Below are 20134 nucleotides of genomic sequence, written 5' to 3' on the forward strand. Positions count from 1 at the left end.
TATATATATATATATATGCGCTTTTACAAATGAAACATTTTACGTAACTAATTACTAGAAACTTTCATATAGGACATAAAATAATAGGTAGTTTTTCTAGTGAATGCACTGAAATATTGTAACTAATATTTCACCAACCCAACTAAATTGCCAGATATTTTACCATAAACTTCACGCTAATTTTCTACAATGCTGGATACTGTGCAGCATAAACTTCAGTTTGCATTCTCTACAAGGCATTCACCGATATCAAACTTGAAAGTCCTAACGATCTTCATTTCTTTTTTTTAAGACAATCCATCACTGTACTCAGCTGTGATATACGAGCAATACAAAAGTATACAAACAATAAAAATATATTGAGAACAGAGATAGGAAAACATTTCTAAAATTTTACCTAGATTTCAATTCTGATTCAGAAACTAATATTTGCTCTTATTTAATAGATCTTTTCTGACTAAATAAGTTCTGAAAAGATACATAAGCCATGTTGTAAGGTAAGAAAACAATGCATTGGGTAGATCGTTTCAAAAGTAGGTGCAGATGCCGGGATTTGCACTTACATGCTACTGAATATGTAGCACTTATGTTTGATATACGATATTGTATATTGTAATATCCTATGTGATGTTGTAAACAAACAATTGCACGCATCAGTGTTTACAAACACCACCACGTGGTTCGGCAAGAAGACTTCACACCAGAGGGACCTACAGTCACATGCAGACGACGGCTTCTGGTCCCTCCCACGGAGCAAAAGACGACATCGGAGCAGCAGCACCACCGCCACCCAAAGGACCCTATAAATTGGATGGACGAAGAAAACTCGATACCAGTTTTCTGGTGACCCTCCTCTAGTATGCTACGGGACTTTTGGAGTAACTTAAGCCCAGGCCTCTAGTCTGCTACGGGACTATGCCTATCCTATCTCCTGGCTTAGCCTGCTATGTGGCTCTGTCTGGGAATCCTAACCTCAGCCGCTTAGCCTGCTACGGGGCTCTGTTGGCCACTTAACTCGCCTCTGCTTGCTACGGAGCATTGGTTCCTTAATTCCCCTCTGCTTAGCCTGCTACGGGGCTCTGTTGGAGATCCTGTCTGCGACCTTACGGTCAAAGACCACTTATAAATAACCTTTGATTTTAGAGATATTAATTTGTAAAGTATATTGTGAAAATACTTTTATAGTGGAAGTTTTATAATAAAAATAGTAGTGGGAGATCGATTCCGGACGCTCTTTTTATTAAATGCTCTACCTATAACCTATATGAGACAAAGTTTTACAATATTAAGCTCCCAGTTAAAGCTATATATATTATTGTTTGACCAAATGAACCGAACTGAGAATGATGAAAATAAAAGATAGCGACATGACAACCGAGAATATTTTATTTAAGGTTAATATGTATACTTGAATTAAAGGACATGAAAAAAATAGTAGCGTAGTTCGTTAAGAGGAAACACAACGCTAGACTTAAGTCACTTTATTCCTGCTTCTGAAGTTCTGAAAACAAACCAGTTTAGGATGCAATTGATGTTGCTGACCTTAATGGTTTTGTGAGGGAAAAGCTGAAATACCAGTGGTATGAAATCTTTAACACAATCAACATATAACTATACGAGAAACCAGAACATGTAGAAAATGAAAGAGTACTATTTGCAAATCGAAGTACTTTTTATGTTTATTCATGATTATCGTCATCATCAGGAACAGCAGCTGCAGCATAGGCAGTGATGATGGCAGAACGTAGCCCGCGAGGAATTTCTCTTCTGGAGTTACGAAATCCCCCCCCCCCCGAGGTATATATCTGATCATGCTCAACTTGGAATACCAGTATTTCCGCACTACTTCTGTCAGGTTTTATGTATTTAAAGTCCCCCCCCCCCCCAGAAGAAAGTCTTCTGAAATCTTTAATCAGCATAGACATTTTGCCTTATTGGCAGGCCACTTATCGCAAACTGAGAAACTTCCATGCATCATGATCTTCAGCTAATAGTTTAATCGTCACGCAGGAATAATGTCCATCAGCTTACGTTAGACTATTTCGCCCGTCTCTATTTTTTCTGCCATCGAAAAAGAAGCCTCCAGTTTTTTTCTAATTACCTTTGTGTAATGTTCATGTTTCTGTCGCATAGAGTACAATACTCTACTTGAAACATTTTATGAGTTTTTTTTCTTAACTCTTTCTTCAAGGACCCACAAAATAGACTTTTGTTCCTTCTAAATGCCTCTTTCGTCACTACTATAATTGCTTTTATTTCTCGTTAGCATTTTGTTTATGTTCTCACTAATAATATCACTTAGATATCAAAGACTTGTTCTACTTTCTCCCCTTCTACCTCTATATTTGATACTGACCGCTTCGTTCCAATCACAATTGCTTTCATTTTTCAAACGTTCATTTTCATCCTATATTTTCGGAGCTTTTGCTCAAGTTTCCTAACATCTTACTATTTTTTTTTTCTTTTCGATTCTGCAACAAGAGCAATATCCCGTTTACGCATATGCCTACCGCAACAAACTGTTTCGTCGAAACAGTTATTCTGCTTCCTACCGAAATATCTTCATCTTTGTGCAGGCCTTCCCAGTTCCCAATAAGTAGGTTTTGTGGTAGAAAAACACCGTGTGCATGGGGTTTCTCAAGATTATCAGTTTTCCTCCCACTTTTTTTTCACTCTACAGTTATCAATATTTTCCTTAATCTCACTGCATAATCGTGGGACGTTAAACCACAAATATACAGGCTCTTCTTCACACACTTTGATAGATAAATAACGTTTCCGAGATCTGATATTCCCTTTGAACCCCGTTTCAATTGCACTGTCTGTCATTTCTTCCCCTATCCTAACATTTACTTGTTGGAATATGGACATTACTAAAAACACCTAAAAGCATCTGCTCCTTAGTAAGAGATAAAGTGATTAAGATACACTCAACTCTATACAGACTTACCCGACTTACCCGTATTAATAAACCAAAATTGACCAAAAAAAAAAAACTACATATATTAACAGCACTTATGTAACAGTTTTGGCAAAATGGCATTGGTATATTTACTGGTTTGGTCAATTTTAGTTTACTAATACATGTTGAATATTTCCAAACCTATACGCAAGACTTACCGTGTCAGATAAAAATTTGTCCTAATTTTAGGATCTCACAGAGAACAAATTACATATCATTGTTCAAATAATGACTATCAACTTTCGATTATTCTAGTAGTTTAAGTGAATTTAGAGACTATTTTACATTATAAACAGTAATAAAAATGTATCGTTTGTACTTACTTTGGCGTATCCCTCATTGGCTGGAACGCAGAGGGCTGCAACTGATAAAGCCGTTCTTCCATCTGCATCTTCGTGGTTCAGCTCAGCACCATAGTCCAGTAGATGTTCCACTATTTCCGAATGACCCATATAGGCTGCTGCGATTAGAGCTGTTCTTCCTTCGTCATCAGTCCGATTGACGTCAGCACCATTTTTTAATAAACTTAAAACAATATCCTCATGACCACCCCAGGCCGCTGCCCTAAGCGCTGTTCTCTGATCTGTATCTGCACAGTCCACTTTGGCACCTCGACTAAGGAGAGCTTCCACCACACCTGTATGACCACCCCAAGCGGCTGATCTCAAAGCCGTCCACCCATCATTATCTGCATGATCGGGTTCAGCACCTGCTTCTAACAAGGCTTCCACGATTTCCGTAAACCCATGACGCGCTGCTAAATTTAATGCCGTTTGTCCATTTTTATCTGTCGCTTCTAAGTCAGCACCACGAGATACTAAAAGCTGCACCAGTTTTAAGTTACCTTCGTACGCTAAAGTATGCAACAAAGTCCGTCCGTTGGCATCTACACGATTAAGATCACCGTCCTCGCCAATTAATTCAGCTAACGGATTGTCGCTTTCCGTTGGACTTACTTCCTCTGACACCTGACTCGACTCTTCCCCTTCCTCCGTCTGCAGTTGGGCTCCGGATTCAAGAAGCAATTTTAAAACCTTCGGCTCTTTTGGTAACCCGTATTGAAGACTATCTTCCACAGGAGCTCCGCTCGATATTAGCCATGCAACTAAATGGTGATGTTCTAGAGGTGGTTGAAGATTGAGCTTCGTTAGATGTAATGCGAATCCTTGTACTTCGTCCGGAGTCAGTTCTTTTGCCCTCAATGTATGACTCATGGCAAGCATTCCATGCCCCGCTGCTGCTTGGCACAAATATTTTTGGGTGCAGTGTTTCACATCGAGCATCCATTCTGCAAAACTATGATGAAATAGCATTAATGTTCCATCTCGACTCATCACCAGCACTCGTCGCAGTAAATGTAGTCGTTTCTGGAACTCGTCCCTTGTCATCATGGTGTTGGACGTCCATACACACTGAAAGAGTTGATCTTCTGTTAAAGGTCTTCGCGCAGCTAGAATGGCATTTAAAATTGGTTGCACTTTGCTGAATTGTTTTCTGTTGAAAAGTCTTTGACAAAGCCACAAATACAAACCGTTTAAGGTTCCTGGAATTTCTCGAACCTCACGTAACACAATAAAACTTTCAGCCACACCATCCAGAACTTTTTCCAGATACAAAAAGCACCCATTGCTCTTTATATGAAGTTGATTGAGCATTTCAGCTGTTTCCCGGCTAATATGCTGTCGTAAAGAATCTTCTTGGTCCAACCGAGATAAAATATATTGTTGCACATCCCGAACTACTTGTGATTTTCGAAGATCATCTAAACCAATCTTTCGAAAACCAGTAAACATCCGAGAAACTGTCTTTGATTGCTTTCTTGCGGTGCACACAAGTAGCAACCATTGAGGAAAGAGATGATGGTGATTCGCCAAGAGCTCCGCAATGGTCCTACTTCCACTAGTTCTATCAGATGAAGTCTGTAACATGTACGATTCATCTACAGAATCTACTAATATAAAGCAACACTGTTTTGGTGGATCTAATTCAAGAAGTGGGAACAGAACAGCTCTCTTTAGCGCTTCATCAGGATCTTTTTCACATTCTTCAGGTTTCAGAGCTGCTTGGATTTCTGGGTCTTTTAACTTCTCTGCATAACCAGATATCAAAGGTGAACGAATAAGTTGCTGTACAAGATGACGTACAAATTCTGACAGCGATAAGGTACTGTTATCATGTGCTTGGCAGAAGTGATATGCCAATAACCTCTTGTTGAGGTACCTCTGGCGACCGTGATTTGCTGTTGGCCATACTATCTCACAGCAGAGGGCTGTCTTCCCACTTCCAGGTCCTCCAACGATAAGAGCCCCACACGTTTTTGATACTGGTCTTTGTTCCAAGCAGTGTGTTAGTTTTAAAAATGCCCAATCGCGACAAAAGAAACGTTTTCCTTGTAGCAAAGAAACTGCCATTGTTGACAAATGAAAAGCACTTATCACGCTAACCCACTAAGCAGATATATTTCCTTCCAAGGGATATTGGGTGGGAGTAACTGAAATGTTTAAACAGGGAAACGTGTAGAAGGGGCGGAGTTAGCTAGTCGTTATCCTGGCCACCACCGCCCTCTTCTGAAAATCATCTCCCGAAGCTCCTCAACAAGGTGGAGTAAAGGCACAGGCACAAGGTAGTGGGAACCTTGATCGTAGCACAAAGTCTATTACTGCATCGCTGTCGTCGGAGTCCATTTTGAAGGAAGGTGCAAGGCAACGGCACCGGCACCAACAGTAAGGGCTACTTGCAACCAACGGTCATTTGTGGACGCAGAAACGGAAGGCTTTTCTTGGCTGCCGGTTCCTGAAAAGGAAAAAAAGACAAACATGTCAAATATTATAATTAATCTAGCTAATATTCAGTGCAATAAACAATGCTTACAAAAATGTTTATATATTTCGGTCAAATATAGTGACATGATTTACAGCATGGACTTATTAATAAATTTTGGAAAATTTTATTTCAACTAGAAAATCAGAACTTAAAACATTTTGTATTTACCCTGATCGATAATTTAATTAGGGAGGTTTCTACTGCCAAACTACAATATCTTTCAAAAGAGAATTCAAATGGGATAACTTATGAATAGTGGTGGAATGGGCCAGCAGAGTCGGTATGGTATATCGGTAGTAAATTTGATCTGATTTGATTTTTAGTTTAGCGTTCCTTTCAGTAGCAAGGCTATGAGACGTGGACTTACAACTTAATGTAGAATCCGAACCATATGAGCTCCTGCCGGGAACCGAACCTGATCTTCCACGCCAAAGGTGCATACACTAACCGCTTAGTAATGAGGAAGCTCTCAGTTATAAATTAAGAAGTCGAAAATCATACCAGCTGTAAACATTTAAACAGTGTAGTAAGTGAATTGAATGAAGTATGAACCACTATTTATATGCATACCACGAGATGCACTTTGCTCGTATTCTATTGTTTAACACTTTTAGTAGTATTTTACTTCAAACTCGACCACGGGTTTTGAAAGTCTATATTACTCAGTTTTCAAAGAAACATTTACTATTACAAGAAGTTATGAAGTTACTGTTACCAAAAATTAAAGAATAGATAAATCTGCTAGTTTATATAGTATACATTTTTTAATAAACAAAGCATAATTAAAGTAAATAATTTATTCCTGCAGAACAAGAACTATTAACTGTACCCAGTGTGCGAACTGAATATTTTCCGAGGAAGGGGGGAAGGGTTAATTTCATCCATATATATCCCCAGCAATTACACATTATGTATCGAAGATGCAATTGGATGTTTGCCCGTCAAACTCAGTACGACCATACATTATAAAACAAGATTTGTTTCCAATTGTAATACTGTCATCTATAAAATAAAAGTTGTTCTCTCTTTCTATTCTAATATGATCATTCGAGAATTAAAAAAAAAAATCTAGAACGGGACGAATTATTCCTGCCAGATATGAACATTTTCTTCCAGAGGGGAATAATTTCTGTCAGCGAGAGAAATTCCTAACATCCCCTACTGTCAATTCGCACACTGACCGCACCAGATTAGCAACGAAATGCATTTTTTGGGGGGGGGGGCGCCATAAAATTAATTTTTTCTTTGGATTTTCTACAAATCTAAGCATAAAGGTTTGTCTTCAAGTATGCCACTTTGTTCAGCTATAAGTGACCTATTGGTATCTTTGGGCAGGAGTTTAGTTCAATAAACAATTGGACTTAATCTTGTTGTTAAACACAGCATGCCTGAAGCTCCTGTCATCACTGACTTTATTTACAGTTAAACATAGCATGCCTGAAGCTCTTGTCACCACGGACTTTATTTACAGTTAAACATTGCATGCCTGAAGCTCTTGTCACCACGGACTTTATTTACAGTTAAACATAGCATGCCTGAAGCTCTTGTCATCACGGACTTTATTTACAGTTAAACACAGCATGCCTGAAGCTCCTGTCATCACGGACTTTATTTACAGTTAAACATAGCATGCCTGAAGCTCCTGTCACCACTGGTTTTATTTACATACACATTTTTGCAGTCGAATAAATAATTTTGCTCAGGATGTTCAAGAAACATTATTAAAATAAATCAAATGATGGTCTCTTCACTGACGTCACACTATTTGGCATTTATTCCGAAGTTGGGCGTCCGCTTTCGCCAAGCTTTTTCGCGGTTATCTCCTTTCCACACTTTCTGTAATTTGTTATTAGGTTCATTAATCCGTGCTCTTCACAAACTTTTAAAATATTTTGCTCGTTATCAACGTATTGCTCCACAAACATTACAACTGTTAGTTCATTGCCCTTGTACATTCACCATGTTGATAACATAAATGCTTGTTTCTTTCCCACAATGCAACTGTTTGGTTACCTTGCGCCAAGTAGTTCCCTCCACTCGCCGTATAGTCCCATGTTTATAACCGCTTATATATAACAAATAAACAAATTTTTCGACACTTTTATATATTATCAAACATACAAACGATCAAATTATCTACATCTTTCCTGTAAATTTTAAAATAATTGCTGGAAACGGACGCCCAACTTTGGAACTTAACCCCATTATTTTATGTAAAAGATTTATACATAAAGTACGAAAAGGTAGTTAAGGGTATTCAGTTTCACTTAATATGTGTCTTGGCTTTTGTACAGCATCAAGTTATAGGTTTATAAAGAAAGAAAAAAGATTTTCAACTTTCTCAAATACTACTCATGTGCACACGCATATACAGGGTGTTTCAAAACAACACTGACAATGTTTGGGAGATGATTCCTAACACCAAGATAAAACAAAAGTATAGACCAACCTGGGTGTAGAAATCTGTCACTTCAGAGTTATAGGCTGCCGAAAACGTGAAAAAAAAAAGGAATTTTAAAGGTCCATATCTCCAATACTATGGGACCAACCGTAGTCGGGTCAAGACTTCACTTAGGAACTAATATGTGCACTATCCAAAAATACATGTTTGAGTATCCTAAATTTCTCACTCAACAATTCTTATAGAGGGAGTTTGGCTACGGGTATATAATTTGAAGTACTCATCAACTGCCTCTTTAAAAAGTGTTGCGGAAGTACCATAGGATTCTGAAACATGGATATTTGGACAGGGCACATACTAGTTCCTAAGTGAAGTCTTGACCCAACTACGGTAGGTACCATAGTATTGGAGCTGTGGGCCATTAAAGTTCATTTTTTCATGTTTTCGGCAGTCTATAACTCCGAAAGGAAGCATTTGTGCACCCAGGTTGGTCTATACTTTTTGTCTTATCTTGGTGTCAGGAATCACCTCCCAAATGTTGTCGGTGTTGTTTTGAAACACCCTGTATAATTGTTCAGTTCAATAATATACGACTATCGATTGATATGTACCTCATCTTTGGATGTTTTATTTCATTAAACACTAATAATATAGAATTATTTTTTTAAATAATTATTTTCTCCCTTTTGCATAAACTGAAAATAAAAATCAGATTCTCACAGAAAGACATCATTATAAGCACCTGTATTCGTAAGATAAGTGTGAATTTACAAGCTCATAATTGCATGTTTTTCAATCTCTCAGATAATTCTCGTAAATACAGGTATTTTAAAAAATGTAACTTTCATTCTCAGAAAGAAAAGAAAATCCAGTGTATAACAATATTTCTTATAGGATCATAATTTTATACTGCGTTAGATATATAATTGATAATCATCGAGTTGAATTGAATTCCTTCCTGTTTTTCTCACTCAATGGAAGCTCTCAAACGGTACTTATTCTTTAAATCGAACACGTGTCCTATAGGAAATCAATAAATGCAAGACTCATCTGAGTCTTCTTTGTATCTTTTTACGTACGAAATAGATACAGTTTATTTCTTCTCCTTGGTTGTTGGGAGTTGCTAAGAAAGAAAAAGTGAAAAAACTGCGTTACACTAAAAAAATCTTTACATAGGGTATATACCTAGGTATGCTATAGAAAGACATATTCAAAAAAAAGTTGGTGGCAGATCTTCGCGAAGTAAGAGGTAACATTATTATTTTTAAAACAAATCAAGTACTATATGCACATAATTCTGGACCCCTTCGTGGCCAAGTGTATATCGTGTGGTCCCGGATACTCTCTATGCGTGTGGTCCCGGATTCTATTTCTGAGTGCCTCGAATACAAACATAAGTAACAGCTCTGATTCCATATCAAATACAAGTTCCATATCAAGTAGCCTTAATACGGAAACGGGACGTCTTGGTTATATGGTTACTATGCGCGCCTTCCGTGCGGAAGACCTGGGTTCGATTCTTGGTGGGAGCTGATGTGGTTCCCATGTTAAGCTTTAGTTTAACATTTCATATTCCATCTGCTCCTCGATTTTCCTATTCCATCCTACCCCCCCCCTTTTTTTTTTTTTAAGCATTTCATCACAATCTTGGAATTCCCCTGTCGAAAACCTTTTCTAAGCCAACGAACACTACATATAGTTCGTTTCTTCAAATGGAGTGAAGCTCGTATATAAAGAATGCCCTCTTCTACTTATGGTGTCTCCTGCTATAAGTAAGTCTTCGTCCGAGGGGTCTTGCGGAAAACACCCCGATAACTAAATGGCCAACCAGAATCCTCATTTCAAACAATTGACAGTCGCTTGTCAACTCCACGTGGGGTCTTGGTTGCCACAGTTCTAAATGCTCGATTCCCTGTTTCAAAGATCACCTGCCTTCTTCTTATACTGCCTGACATCTGTTCGATATTAGCCACAGTATTGGGAAGAAAGAACAGATACAGTGGGCATTAAGATGTTGCAACCCCGCAAATGCAGTCAAAAGGCAGATGAAGGGATGCTGTTGTAAAAAATCAGCATGGAATGGAAACTTGAAAGAAATTTGTCCAACTGCACTTCTGTTGAGTAAACACGCTATACTTCCCTTCCTTATTCTAGTAATTCTTTACCAATTACGTGTAGTACACCAATAATATCTCCAATGTCCTTCTTCCTTCTAATCTCCAATGTCCTTCTCTGTTACTCCTCAAATTCTTTACTTGTTCAGGCATATAATATTCTATTCAATGACCGGGGGCCGCGGTGGCTCACTGGTAGAGCGTTCACCTCTGGTGCTTGGGGTCTCGGGTTCGATCCCAGCCCCCGCCAAGTGAACTTTGTGGTGGACAAACACCGTGTGCATGGGTTTTCTCGGGGTTCTCCCGTTTCCTCCCACTTTCTTCATTCCACCATTTCATTCATTACTCATAATCACCGTCTCCTTTAGTCTAACCGTCATAACCGTGGGACGTAAAACTCAAAGATTTCATTTCATTTTCTATTCAATGATCTAAAGATAACCTTTGACGCGTATGGTATAGGATTAATAGTTTCAGATTGTCATGTCAGTTTGCATTTATTGCATCAAAGAAATCTTTCCCCTATTCTCACTTTTCACACAGGAATTCAAAACTTTTTTTCCTTTCCTTCTACATTTTTAATTAACTCAAATCATATATTATCTATTCTGATTGCGTTTCGTTCTTGATCTCGCAAAGAGTTTTGTCGAATTCATCCCTTAAGATCGGGAATCCTTTCTTATCCTTTATTTACCTCGTTTGGTCCTTTACTAGTCGGCCAACTTTTACTTTCATACAACACTTTCAACCGGTCCATATTTCACTTAGCATTATTTAGTCTATCCATTTTCAGTTTCTAGTATCACAGTTTTTCCTTCGAGTTCGTTCCTATTTGTATTGATTTTACCTCCTTATATATATATGATTTTCCCTCTTTATAATTCATACATGTCATAATCACCGGCTTTGTTGGTTTCTCCACAAGGTGCGTTGTTTAGCTTCCTAGTCATACTTTTTCATACGCAATTTTTTTTCCACATCATTATTTCATTCATTTTTCTCAATACTTATTTCGTATCAGCACTGCTGTCTTCGCTATATCATACCGTTTCCGTTCCAGCCTGCTACTTCCTTTTCTTCTGAATTTAAATTCCTATGCTTTTCTCAGCATTTTCCACCAAATCTCTCTCTTATTGTCCCATTTTTCAACTTTCCAATATAGCATTGGTCGAGAAATATTATTTTTGCTAAGCTCTTTTGCTCTCCAATGAAAATAGAGAAAGAAGAGTACTGCTAGGTTTAGAACGTTTAGAAAAGTGCGAAAATGAATTTAATCCGAGTAGCACTATAAGACAATATTAGTAAGGAAATTAACATTTGTGTGCAAATAACTTATTATGTCCTTAGCGTGAAAATGAAGGTTCAGTTCGCAGACTGTACAATTCAAATTTTCACTTTCGGACTCAGCACTTAATAGAAAATTCGATATGGACGCATTCAAAACTAGCTAACACCTTAAATAGTCTAATAAGATAAGGTAAGCACTTAAGAAGAGAAACTGCACTACGTTTCCGTTGCGTTATTTCCTATTCACATGAAACACTGCCAAAAACGCGATACAAAACTTACAAATTGCGATTCAAATTTAAATGTGTTGATCAATTTGTAACACCAAAACCAAAATGAAAAAAAAGCTGTTTTATACACCGTATAAATTAGAGATGGCCAATTTCGGAATTTTTATTTTCCAGAATCCAGAAAGTAAAATCCGAAAAACCCTGGAATTCGGAAAATTACAGATTTCGGAAAAATTCCATAATAAGGAAAAAATCCGGAATTTAGTAAATTCTGATTTCGGAAAAAATCCGGATTTTTCCGGATTCCGGATTTTTTCTGAATTCTGGAATTTTTCCGAAATTTGGAATGTGAAATTTCCAATTGAGAAAAATTTTCCGGCATCCGGAAAATTTTGGCCATCCCTAACAAATCAATTGTATAGTATTATACTAACGAAAAACGTGAACTCGACTTATTTTGATGGAGAATCCTGCCACCAATTCAAACTAGATTTAAAATGACGTTGCTATTTCTTGCTATGCCATTACAACTTTGTTGAGTAATATAAATCTTTTATTGAAATCTAAATATTTCCTCCTTTCTTTTTACTAAGAAGTTTGTCATATGTAGATGTCCCACACTGCTGGATTAGCATCTCTCCTCCCCCCAAAAGTATTCAGAACTCTAAATGTCTAGTTCTTTTTCTCCGAAACATAAGTTAATATCATTCGTGCGATATTGATATATATCGATGTTATTAGTCACTAATAGGAATAATCCACTCTCTTTCACTCTCTTTTGATGAGTATATTGACCTGTTTAATTAATTCTGATGACGTTTCAGCAGAAAGCAAGTACGTAACTACAACTACACTGTAAATTTTCATTGAGTGTCCCAGTAGATTAGTCCTAAAGAAGCATGAACACATGATCGATCGTTCGTTCTCCAAGCATACTGGAAGTCCAAAGGACTTGCACTGTCCTTTACTTTGATTCTGTTTCCAATTTCCGCATTTACAGTGTGAACAGTTCAATCCCCTGCTGGCTTTATTCTGCCGTGAAAGCAAACAACTGTATCAAAAATCCTTCTTTTATCATTTCAACTGGTGAAAAGAAGGAAAGAAATATTCTTTTTAGACAATTTTGGAGCTTTTCTGCTCCACCGCCACAACAATTTTTAAAGAATTATCCAGCTAAAGTTGCAGTCTTTGTTGTCACCGTAAACAACAATCAGTCTCTTGAGTGGCTTTTCCATTCTTCTCAAAAGAAAACTTCTATCTCTATAGTGCGTTCCTCTTTAAATGGACAACCACGTTCAAGTTAACGACCTCTGTTGGAGAGGCTGTGCCACCTTCTTCTCTTTCAAGAGAAGAGAAGAGAGACTCAAGCGATTCTGAACTAACGACGTCGACAACCCCCAACTCTTCTTCCTGCATTGCCCAACCTTTTCTTTCTTTGTGGTGCCCGGGTCTCCTCTTATCTACAACCTCTGTGGAGAAGTAGTTCGTTCTTTATACGTACACACAAGACAGCGTATCTACCTACCATCCCTGTAGTTTTTTCTCTCTCTTTTCCATGTACGAGTATATGCTCTGCTGAAAGTGTTTTACAATACAAAGAAGCATTTTGTAGCCTGGTGCTTATACTCTTACGAGCTGGGTTGGTAGAAAACAATTATTCCTCGAGTTGCTTCGGAACTCGAAAACTATATAATTAAACTTTAACCATTGAGGAGTGGTGACACCGTAAAGATACTGCTTTTTCCTTTTAAATGAAATTGAGCAAATTGTAAGACGTCTTTCAACTTAAAAAGTTGTATCATGTTTCTATAATAATCATAAGTTAAGAAAGACAATTGTAATTATCAAGTCGAACTCCAGTCAACAAATCGGTCACATTTAGAATAAAAGTATAATCTTTGAAAAATATTTAAAACAAATGATTAACATTAATAGAATAAAAAATAATAACGGTGAATAGGTTAAAAATAATGCATTTAGCAAATGTACTGAGAAAGAGAAAACTCTTTGGGTGAGGTAAAAGAAAAAAAATGAAATGAAATCTTTCAGTTTTACGTCTCATGATTATGCTGCATATGCTAAAGGAGACGGTGATGAATATAGTTAAGAAAAGTGAGAGGAAACGGGGAACCCAGAAAAAAAAAACACGCACACAGGTTTGTCCACCACAAAGCCCACTTGGCGCGAACTGTGTTAGAACCAGGGACCACATATACTACGGGTAAAGTGAAGTAGGACTAACAAGCAAAGGGTACAATATCAGGACTCGAGTTGCGCAATAAGAGTTATATATCCTTAAAGAGCATCAAACAGTTAGTTAACTACCAAGTTATTAGCTGCAGTCCGCCAATAGGGAAAAAAATCATGGGACTTCAAAGGTAATATTGGGGCCAATGGCAAATACAAGAAAGAAATAAAGCGTTTCTTCCGTGTTTCCTATATATTAGGAAAGTGAGAGAGCGATTCAAATGACATATTCAAGCCACACAGTTGATGTGGAGAGTAGAAAAGATGGAATGGTCCAAACAGAAGCAATTTGTACAATGTGTACATCTTACAACAACGGACAAAGATAACGAGCTTTACGACAAATCTGTTCCGGCGAATGTCACATTCACGAAGAAACTGATCCCGGCTGGATGCACAGAACTAGTGCAGTCCCTGGATGTGTACTTTTTCCGTCCTTACGAGAACTTTGTCAAATTCGTCACTGACACAATCCCAGGACACGAACATCTGACACCGTGATAAGTTCTTGAATCTCCAATCGTTTACACTGTATCAGTTCTGTGCTCTCCTGTTCCGCAACATGGTTCGATTTGCTTTCTGCAAAGCAGGATACCTGTATATCAAACCGGAAGCATTCCAGATACCCATTCAGTACTGCTTCGACTCCCTTGCCGCTGAATTGTGTTATCACTCCTAGTCGATGGTCATTGTAAGATGTGCACATACTACACAAACTGCTCTTGTTTGGATCATCCCATTCTTTCTACTCTCCATATCAACTGTATACCTTGAACATGTAATTTGAATCGCTATCTACCTTCCCAAATACATAGCAGAGACGGAATAAACGCTTTCTTCCCATAGGCCCCAATTTACCTTTGAAGTCCCATTACTTTTTCCCTTGGCGGATTGCAGCTAATAACTTGATAATTAACTATTTGATGCTCTTTAAGGATATATAACTCTTATTGCGCAACTTGAGTCCTGATATCGTATCCTTTGCTTGTAACATTAACGCATTACTCGCTCTTCCTAAGGTTGAGAACTATATATAAACTCTTTGGAATATGGAACCCGGAGGTTCAATGTCACGTTCACAAAAGCTCTCCATTGACTTCTGTCCATAGCCAACTGGATCCAGATTCTACATTTTAATCCTATTTCTGCGAGATCCATCTTAATATTGTTCTCCCGTCTGCGCCTACGTCTTCCTAATGGACATTTTCCGATTGGATTTCCAGTAAAAACTTTGAAAGTATTCCTACTTTCTTCCATTTTGACTACATGACCTCCCCACTTGAGTCTTCTAGACTTGATGACCCTAACAATGTTGGGTAAATGGTATAAATTATGTAGTTCCTCATTATGGTTTCCGCATTTCCCATTCCCGTTCCACTTGAGTCCGAATATTCGCCTTACGATCTTGTTCTCCAACACTTTCAGTCAACATTCTGCCATCTGAGTAAGCGACCATGTTTCGCAAACCATACAGCGCAGCAGGAATGATTATCGTTATATTATGTTATATTATATTATATTATATATGTAATCAAGCTTCAAATTTCCCAGCAGACAAACTCTATCATTTTTTACTGTATCTCCAGATCGGTTTGAGGTATCAAATCGCTATGAATTGCATTGTGATCTTCGCATCTATTGAAAACTACCTATGCAATTGAATGAGAAACTTACCGAAACAGTTTTGGAAATAAAGGCTTCTAAAAAAATGTTAAATTTTCAATACTTTGTAACTTAGTTCATAGGTCATTCACTCGAGATCCTATCATAGTATTAGGGATCTAAGTACTTTAGATGTACACTGCCCTATCTATCTTACGTAATTACTGCTACAGAGGACACCAAAATTTGGATGTGTGCGATTCCGTAGAGTCCTTACTTTGCAACACTGAATAATAAATGTGATATTGGAAATTTTCATTTAACATGAACATCTGAAATGTGTAATAACATGACGTAGTGCCATTTGGAAAAATACAACTTTATGTCGGGTCGGCAACACTGTTAAACTTGTGATATCACAGAATAATTCCCCAACTGATATTTGCATGGTACAAAATTTCAGCGTTTTTTTCTTTGTCTATTAGAAGTTAACAGTTACAAGGGCGCATCAAGATAAATGGTCCACCGACCCTGTATATACATATATAAGATAAGTGATTCGTTCGTGTCCGATGCTTTTTATTCTTAGTCCCATTTATCCATTTTACTCCACAAAAATCTCGTTTTGTTGAGTACATTTTATTTAATATTTAATTGCATTACGGAAGACAACAATCTCTTTCCTCTATTGCAGTGGTTCTCAAAGTCTAAAAATTGAAATATGTTGTATTAAAATGGAACTCACCGCTGTTATGCAAGAAGTATTTTTTAAGATTAAGAAACTGCAGCTGTAAGCAGTATGAGTACAATACAATAACTATTCATCATTTCCAGTGCTCAAGGATTTCATTGATTCTTCAGGTGAAAAAGTCTCGGCTGAAATGCACAAAACACTTGTCGGACACTTGAAAGTATTAGCTGCAAGTTTTCGAGAATATTTCCCTGTCCCACAACCTAGTAATGGTTGGATTTTAAAATCCTTTCACTAATGTAGAAATCCATGACATAGAAGGTATGAATCTCTCTAACACAGAACAAGAACAGCTATTGGAACTATCCTGGGATGGAAAAACGTTTTCAAAGAAAATGAACTTTATGGCTTTCGTCTGCGTGTGAGGGTCTGAGTATGAAGAGTTGTCTAAAAAGTCACTGCAACATTTGATGCCTTTCTCTACCACTTACTTATGTGAGCAGACCTATTCTGCTCTTTCCAGTATTAAAACTTTAAAACGAAATCGTTTTAATGTGGAATCGGACCTAAGATTGATGGTGACAAAACTTATCCCAGATTTCAATACAATTATGGAAAAACCACAAAGAATTTCATTCCTCACATTAGTGACCCCATATTTAAGAACACTGTTTATCAAGTGGATTTATCAAGTGATTTTCAGTCTTGAAAGTTACTTTATTTTCAATTGAAATTTCGTTCACTACGAAATAAACATGCACCTTTACAACGAATTACTTATTGCATTATTTTTCTTTTCTTTTTTTTTTCTTGTCAATGGTAATTCTAATTAGTATATTTCTTAATACCATGTGGAAATTCAGATAGCATTGCAAAGGGGTCCGCAGATCACTTTCCGAATGAACGGGGGGTCCACGTTATTGGAGAGTTTGAGAACCACTGCTCTATTGTGTTACGGAAGACAACAGCCTCTTTTCTCTATATCATTACGAAAGACAACAGTCTTTCCTCTATTGTGTTACGGAAGACAACAGCCTCTTTCCTCTATAGCATTACGAAAGACAACAGTCTTTCCTCTTATTATGAAAAGAATAAAGCTAAACTTGCTCATATAAAGTCAACAAAACGTCTAGTCTCCGTGACCAAACTCACTTCCATACGAGTTTAAGTTACATAAGCAGCAAACGCTCGATTATTAACCTTTTTAACGGTATGGTACATAAATCATATCGATCTCTTAGGGAGAATATTGATATGTTTTTTCCGCATTCTTGTACTGATTAGTTCTTTTTTTTTTTTTTTTTTTTTTTTTTTTGCAACGGTGCCGTGTATATCTACCAAAGAGCACATCAAAGATCGGTGATATAAAGAATTAATTCTAAATAATTAATTTTGTAGTAGAACTATATGCTACAGCGAAAATTATGTGAAAACATTGTACTGTCATCGGATTTATTAATCTATATAAAATTTCAGAGCTGTGGTTAGTATGGAAGTTCGTGAAATTTAAGTTACAAGATTTTATTCTAACAATCGGCAATATAACGTGGAAAATGAATTGTAAAATAGGCAAGATAACCTCAAATATTTTTTCTTAAATTTTTAAATTCTAGTATTCAAATTTAGAACAGGAAGAAGTCAAGACGGCAATTTATAGTTTGTTACTGGTCTGAGGTGAATTAAATGTCTGAACACCCTTGTAAGTTGAATTGTTTAGATGATTGAGCACAAAACAGTACCAGCAGATGCAATAGGAATTCACCTTGAAAGTAAGTAGTTCACCGTAACATGTTCGAGAGAAGTTTGTTTCTTTTCTGGAGTGAATTTTGCCAACTCCTAGTACATTAGACCAGAGACTTTAAGGATTACAGATGCTGGAAACCGAAATAGAACCAGGCATATAAAAATCAGAATATACAGGGTGCGGCACGTAAAACCGGCCCGTCGTAATATTCTGGTATATTGTCTTTTTGGCAACACTTAAATAATCTACCTTCCTACTAAGAGATGGCGTGTCGAGGTCGGGTCGACTTACGTGACCTGCAGCAGTCACGTGCAGCCGCAGCCAGTGAAACTTGTCGAAACCAGTTGAGAAAAAGGCCTCGTTGTGTTAAGAGTCGGAAGGAGTCAAGTGACCTTGACAAATCGAAGATATCGCAGTGCAAAGTGTTTCCTTATTTTGGCAACAGATGGGGTTGTTGCTGAAATGCCGTCAAAGCAAATGGCACCCCTCCTTTTCCTTCGTTTTCCCCTGCATGTGGTCAAAGTTGAACAGCGTAGGAGGGGGGTGGTTACGGATGTAAATGGGACAGAGGAGTGAAATTCCTTTCTTTTGGCTTAAAGAGAAACAGAACTGAAGAAAAAATAAATACAGAAATATTGTAAGAGGGACCAACATGATATCAGCCGTCAGCCACTCAAATATCTACAACGGTCACAAACATACCATAGAGAACTAAAGCACTTGTCGCCTGTCTCTTTATCAAAGGATTCTACCTATGGTAAATAACGCGGGAATAGTGCAGGAAGAGTCTGATATAAAATGAAGAACCATGCAAATATTAAAATTAAAAAAAAAAAAAAAAAACGGGAGAGTCGATATTCTAATTTATTTTGGGCCTTCGTGGTTAAAAAAAAAAAAAAAAAAAAAAAACTTGGAATTGAAAGGCAGAAAACCCAGACAAAGATCTGAAATGTATTGGCAATGTGACTCTTTTTTAGTGGAATCCATTTCTTTATTTTCTTTTCAAAATATGATCACCAGATTTACCCTCTGTATCGCCTTCACATTCGAATGGTCCTGGGATCGATACCAGTAGCTGGCCATCCTGAATTTTTCCTATTACAACAGGAAAGGGGCGCAATGTTACATTTAGCCTTGGGTACCGGCTTAGAAGGACAGGAGGGAGCATATGCTCTGCTTGGTATTGGTTTTTATTTGGGGAAATAGACCACTTCATTAACAATAGAATTAAAAGATGTGTCACCTTCTTCAGGAAGGTACACTCATGTCCAAAATTATTGTCGCATGTCTATAAATATGTTGTTGTAGGAATATACTTTGATAACGAATTCACCCGGTATTTCTTATAATGTTAGTACGTGTACAATCGGCAGAGACATGTATGCAAGTTTCATGTCAAAAGAGGAGTAAATAAGAACAATAAAACGAAAACAAAACTTTCGTGTCCATTTAGCAACATTTTATTTTACTCATTCTAATCTTCGTATTTATAATTACTGTATTTTCCTATGAAATTTACCACATATATTTCCCGATTGTACACATAGTATCAGTATTAAAAGTCTCCTGCAAAATCATTATTACATGATATTTTTACAAGAAGACAGTTATAGATATGCGACAATCATTTTGGAGATGAGTGTACAAGGACGTAACAGGTGTTTGTTTCACACATTGAATAAGTGTTCGTATACATTGAACTTATTTCCTGACGTCATAGAATTAAGGACTGTCACAGAGCAACGTAAGTCTGGCGACAATACAATATTTCATTTTTACTTTCATACTTTGCAATATATCTATTTATTTTAAAAGCAAATTTTAATATGTTTTTATTTTCAACTATTTTATCCTAAAATAAATACTAGCCTTTAACCAGCCCTTATTTCCCTGGTTGCATATCACTTTAGGATTTGGAAAATGTGTCCAACGAATAAAAAAAAAATGATAAAACACCTTTTAAAGACATTCTTTTGTTAATCAATTCGCACTAAAAAGTTATAAATAATCTTATTTATGCAAGCCTAAATAAA

At 37.1% G+C, this 20134-nt stretch overlaps 1 protein-coding gene across 1 annotated transcript in view; it reads right to left on the bottom strand.

Moving 5' to 3' along the window:
• LOC145662509 (uncharacterized) overlaps positions 1-20134 on the bottom strand; it is a 125413-nt gene that overhangs the window by 61053 nt on the left and 44226 nt on the right. Inside the window, exon 2 of the mRNA XM_081728158.1 lies at positions 3286-5755. Coding sequence (XP_081584284.1) covers positions 3286-5373 — 2088 coding nt within the window. The 5' untranslated portion in view covers positions 5374-5755. The remainder of the gene's footprint in view (positions 1-3285; positions 5756-20134) is intronic.

The sequence above is a fragment of the Thermobia domestica genome, chromosome 10 (genome assembly GCF_964235325.1).
Source record: "Thermobia domestica chromosome 10, izTheDome1.hap1.1, whole genome shotgun sequence".
Lineage (NCBI taxonomy): Eukaryota > Metazoa > Arthropoda > Insecta > Zygentoma > Lepismatidae > Thermobia > Thermobia domestica.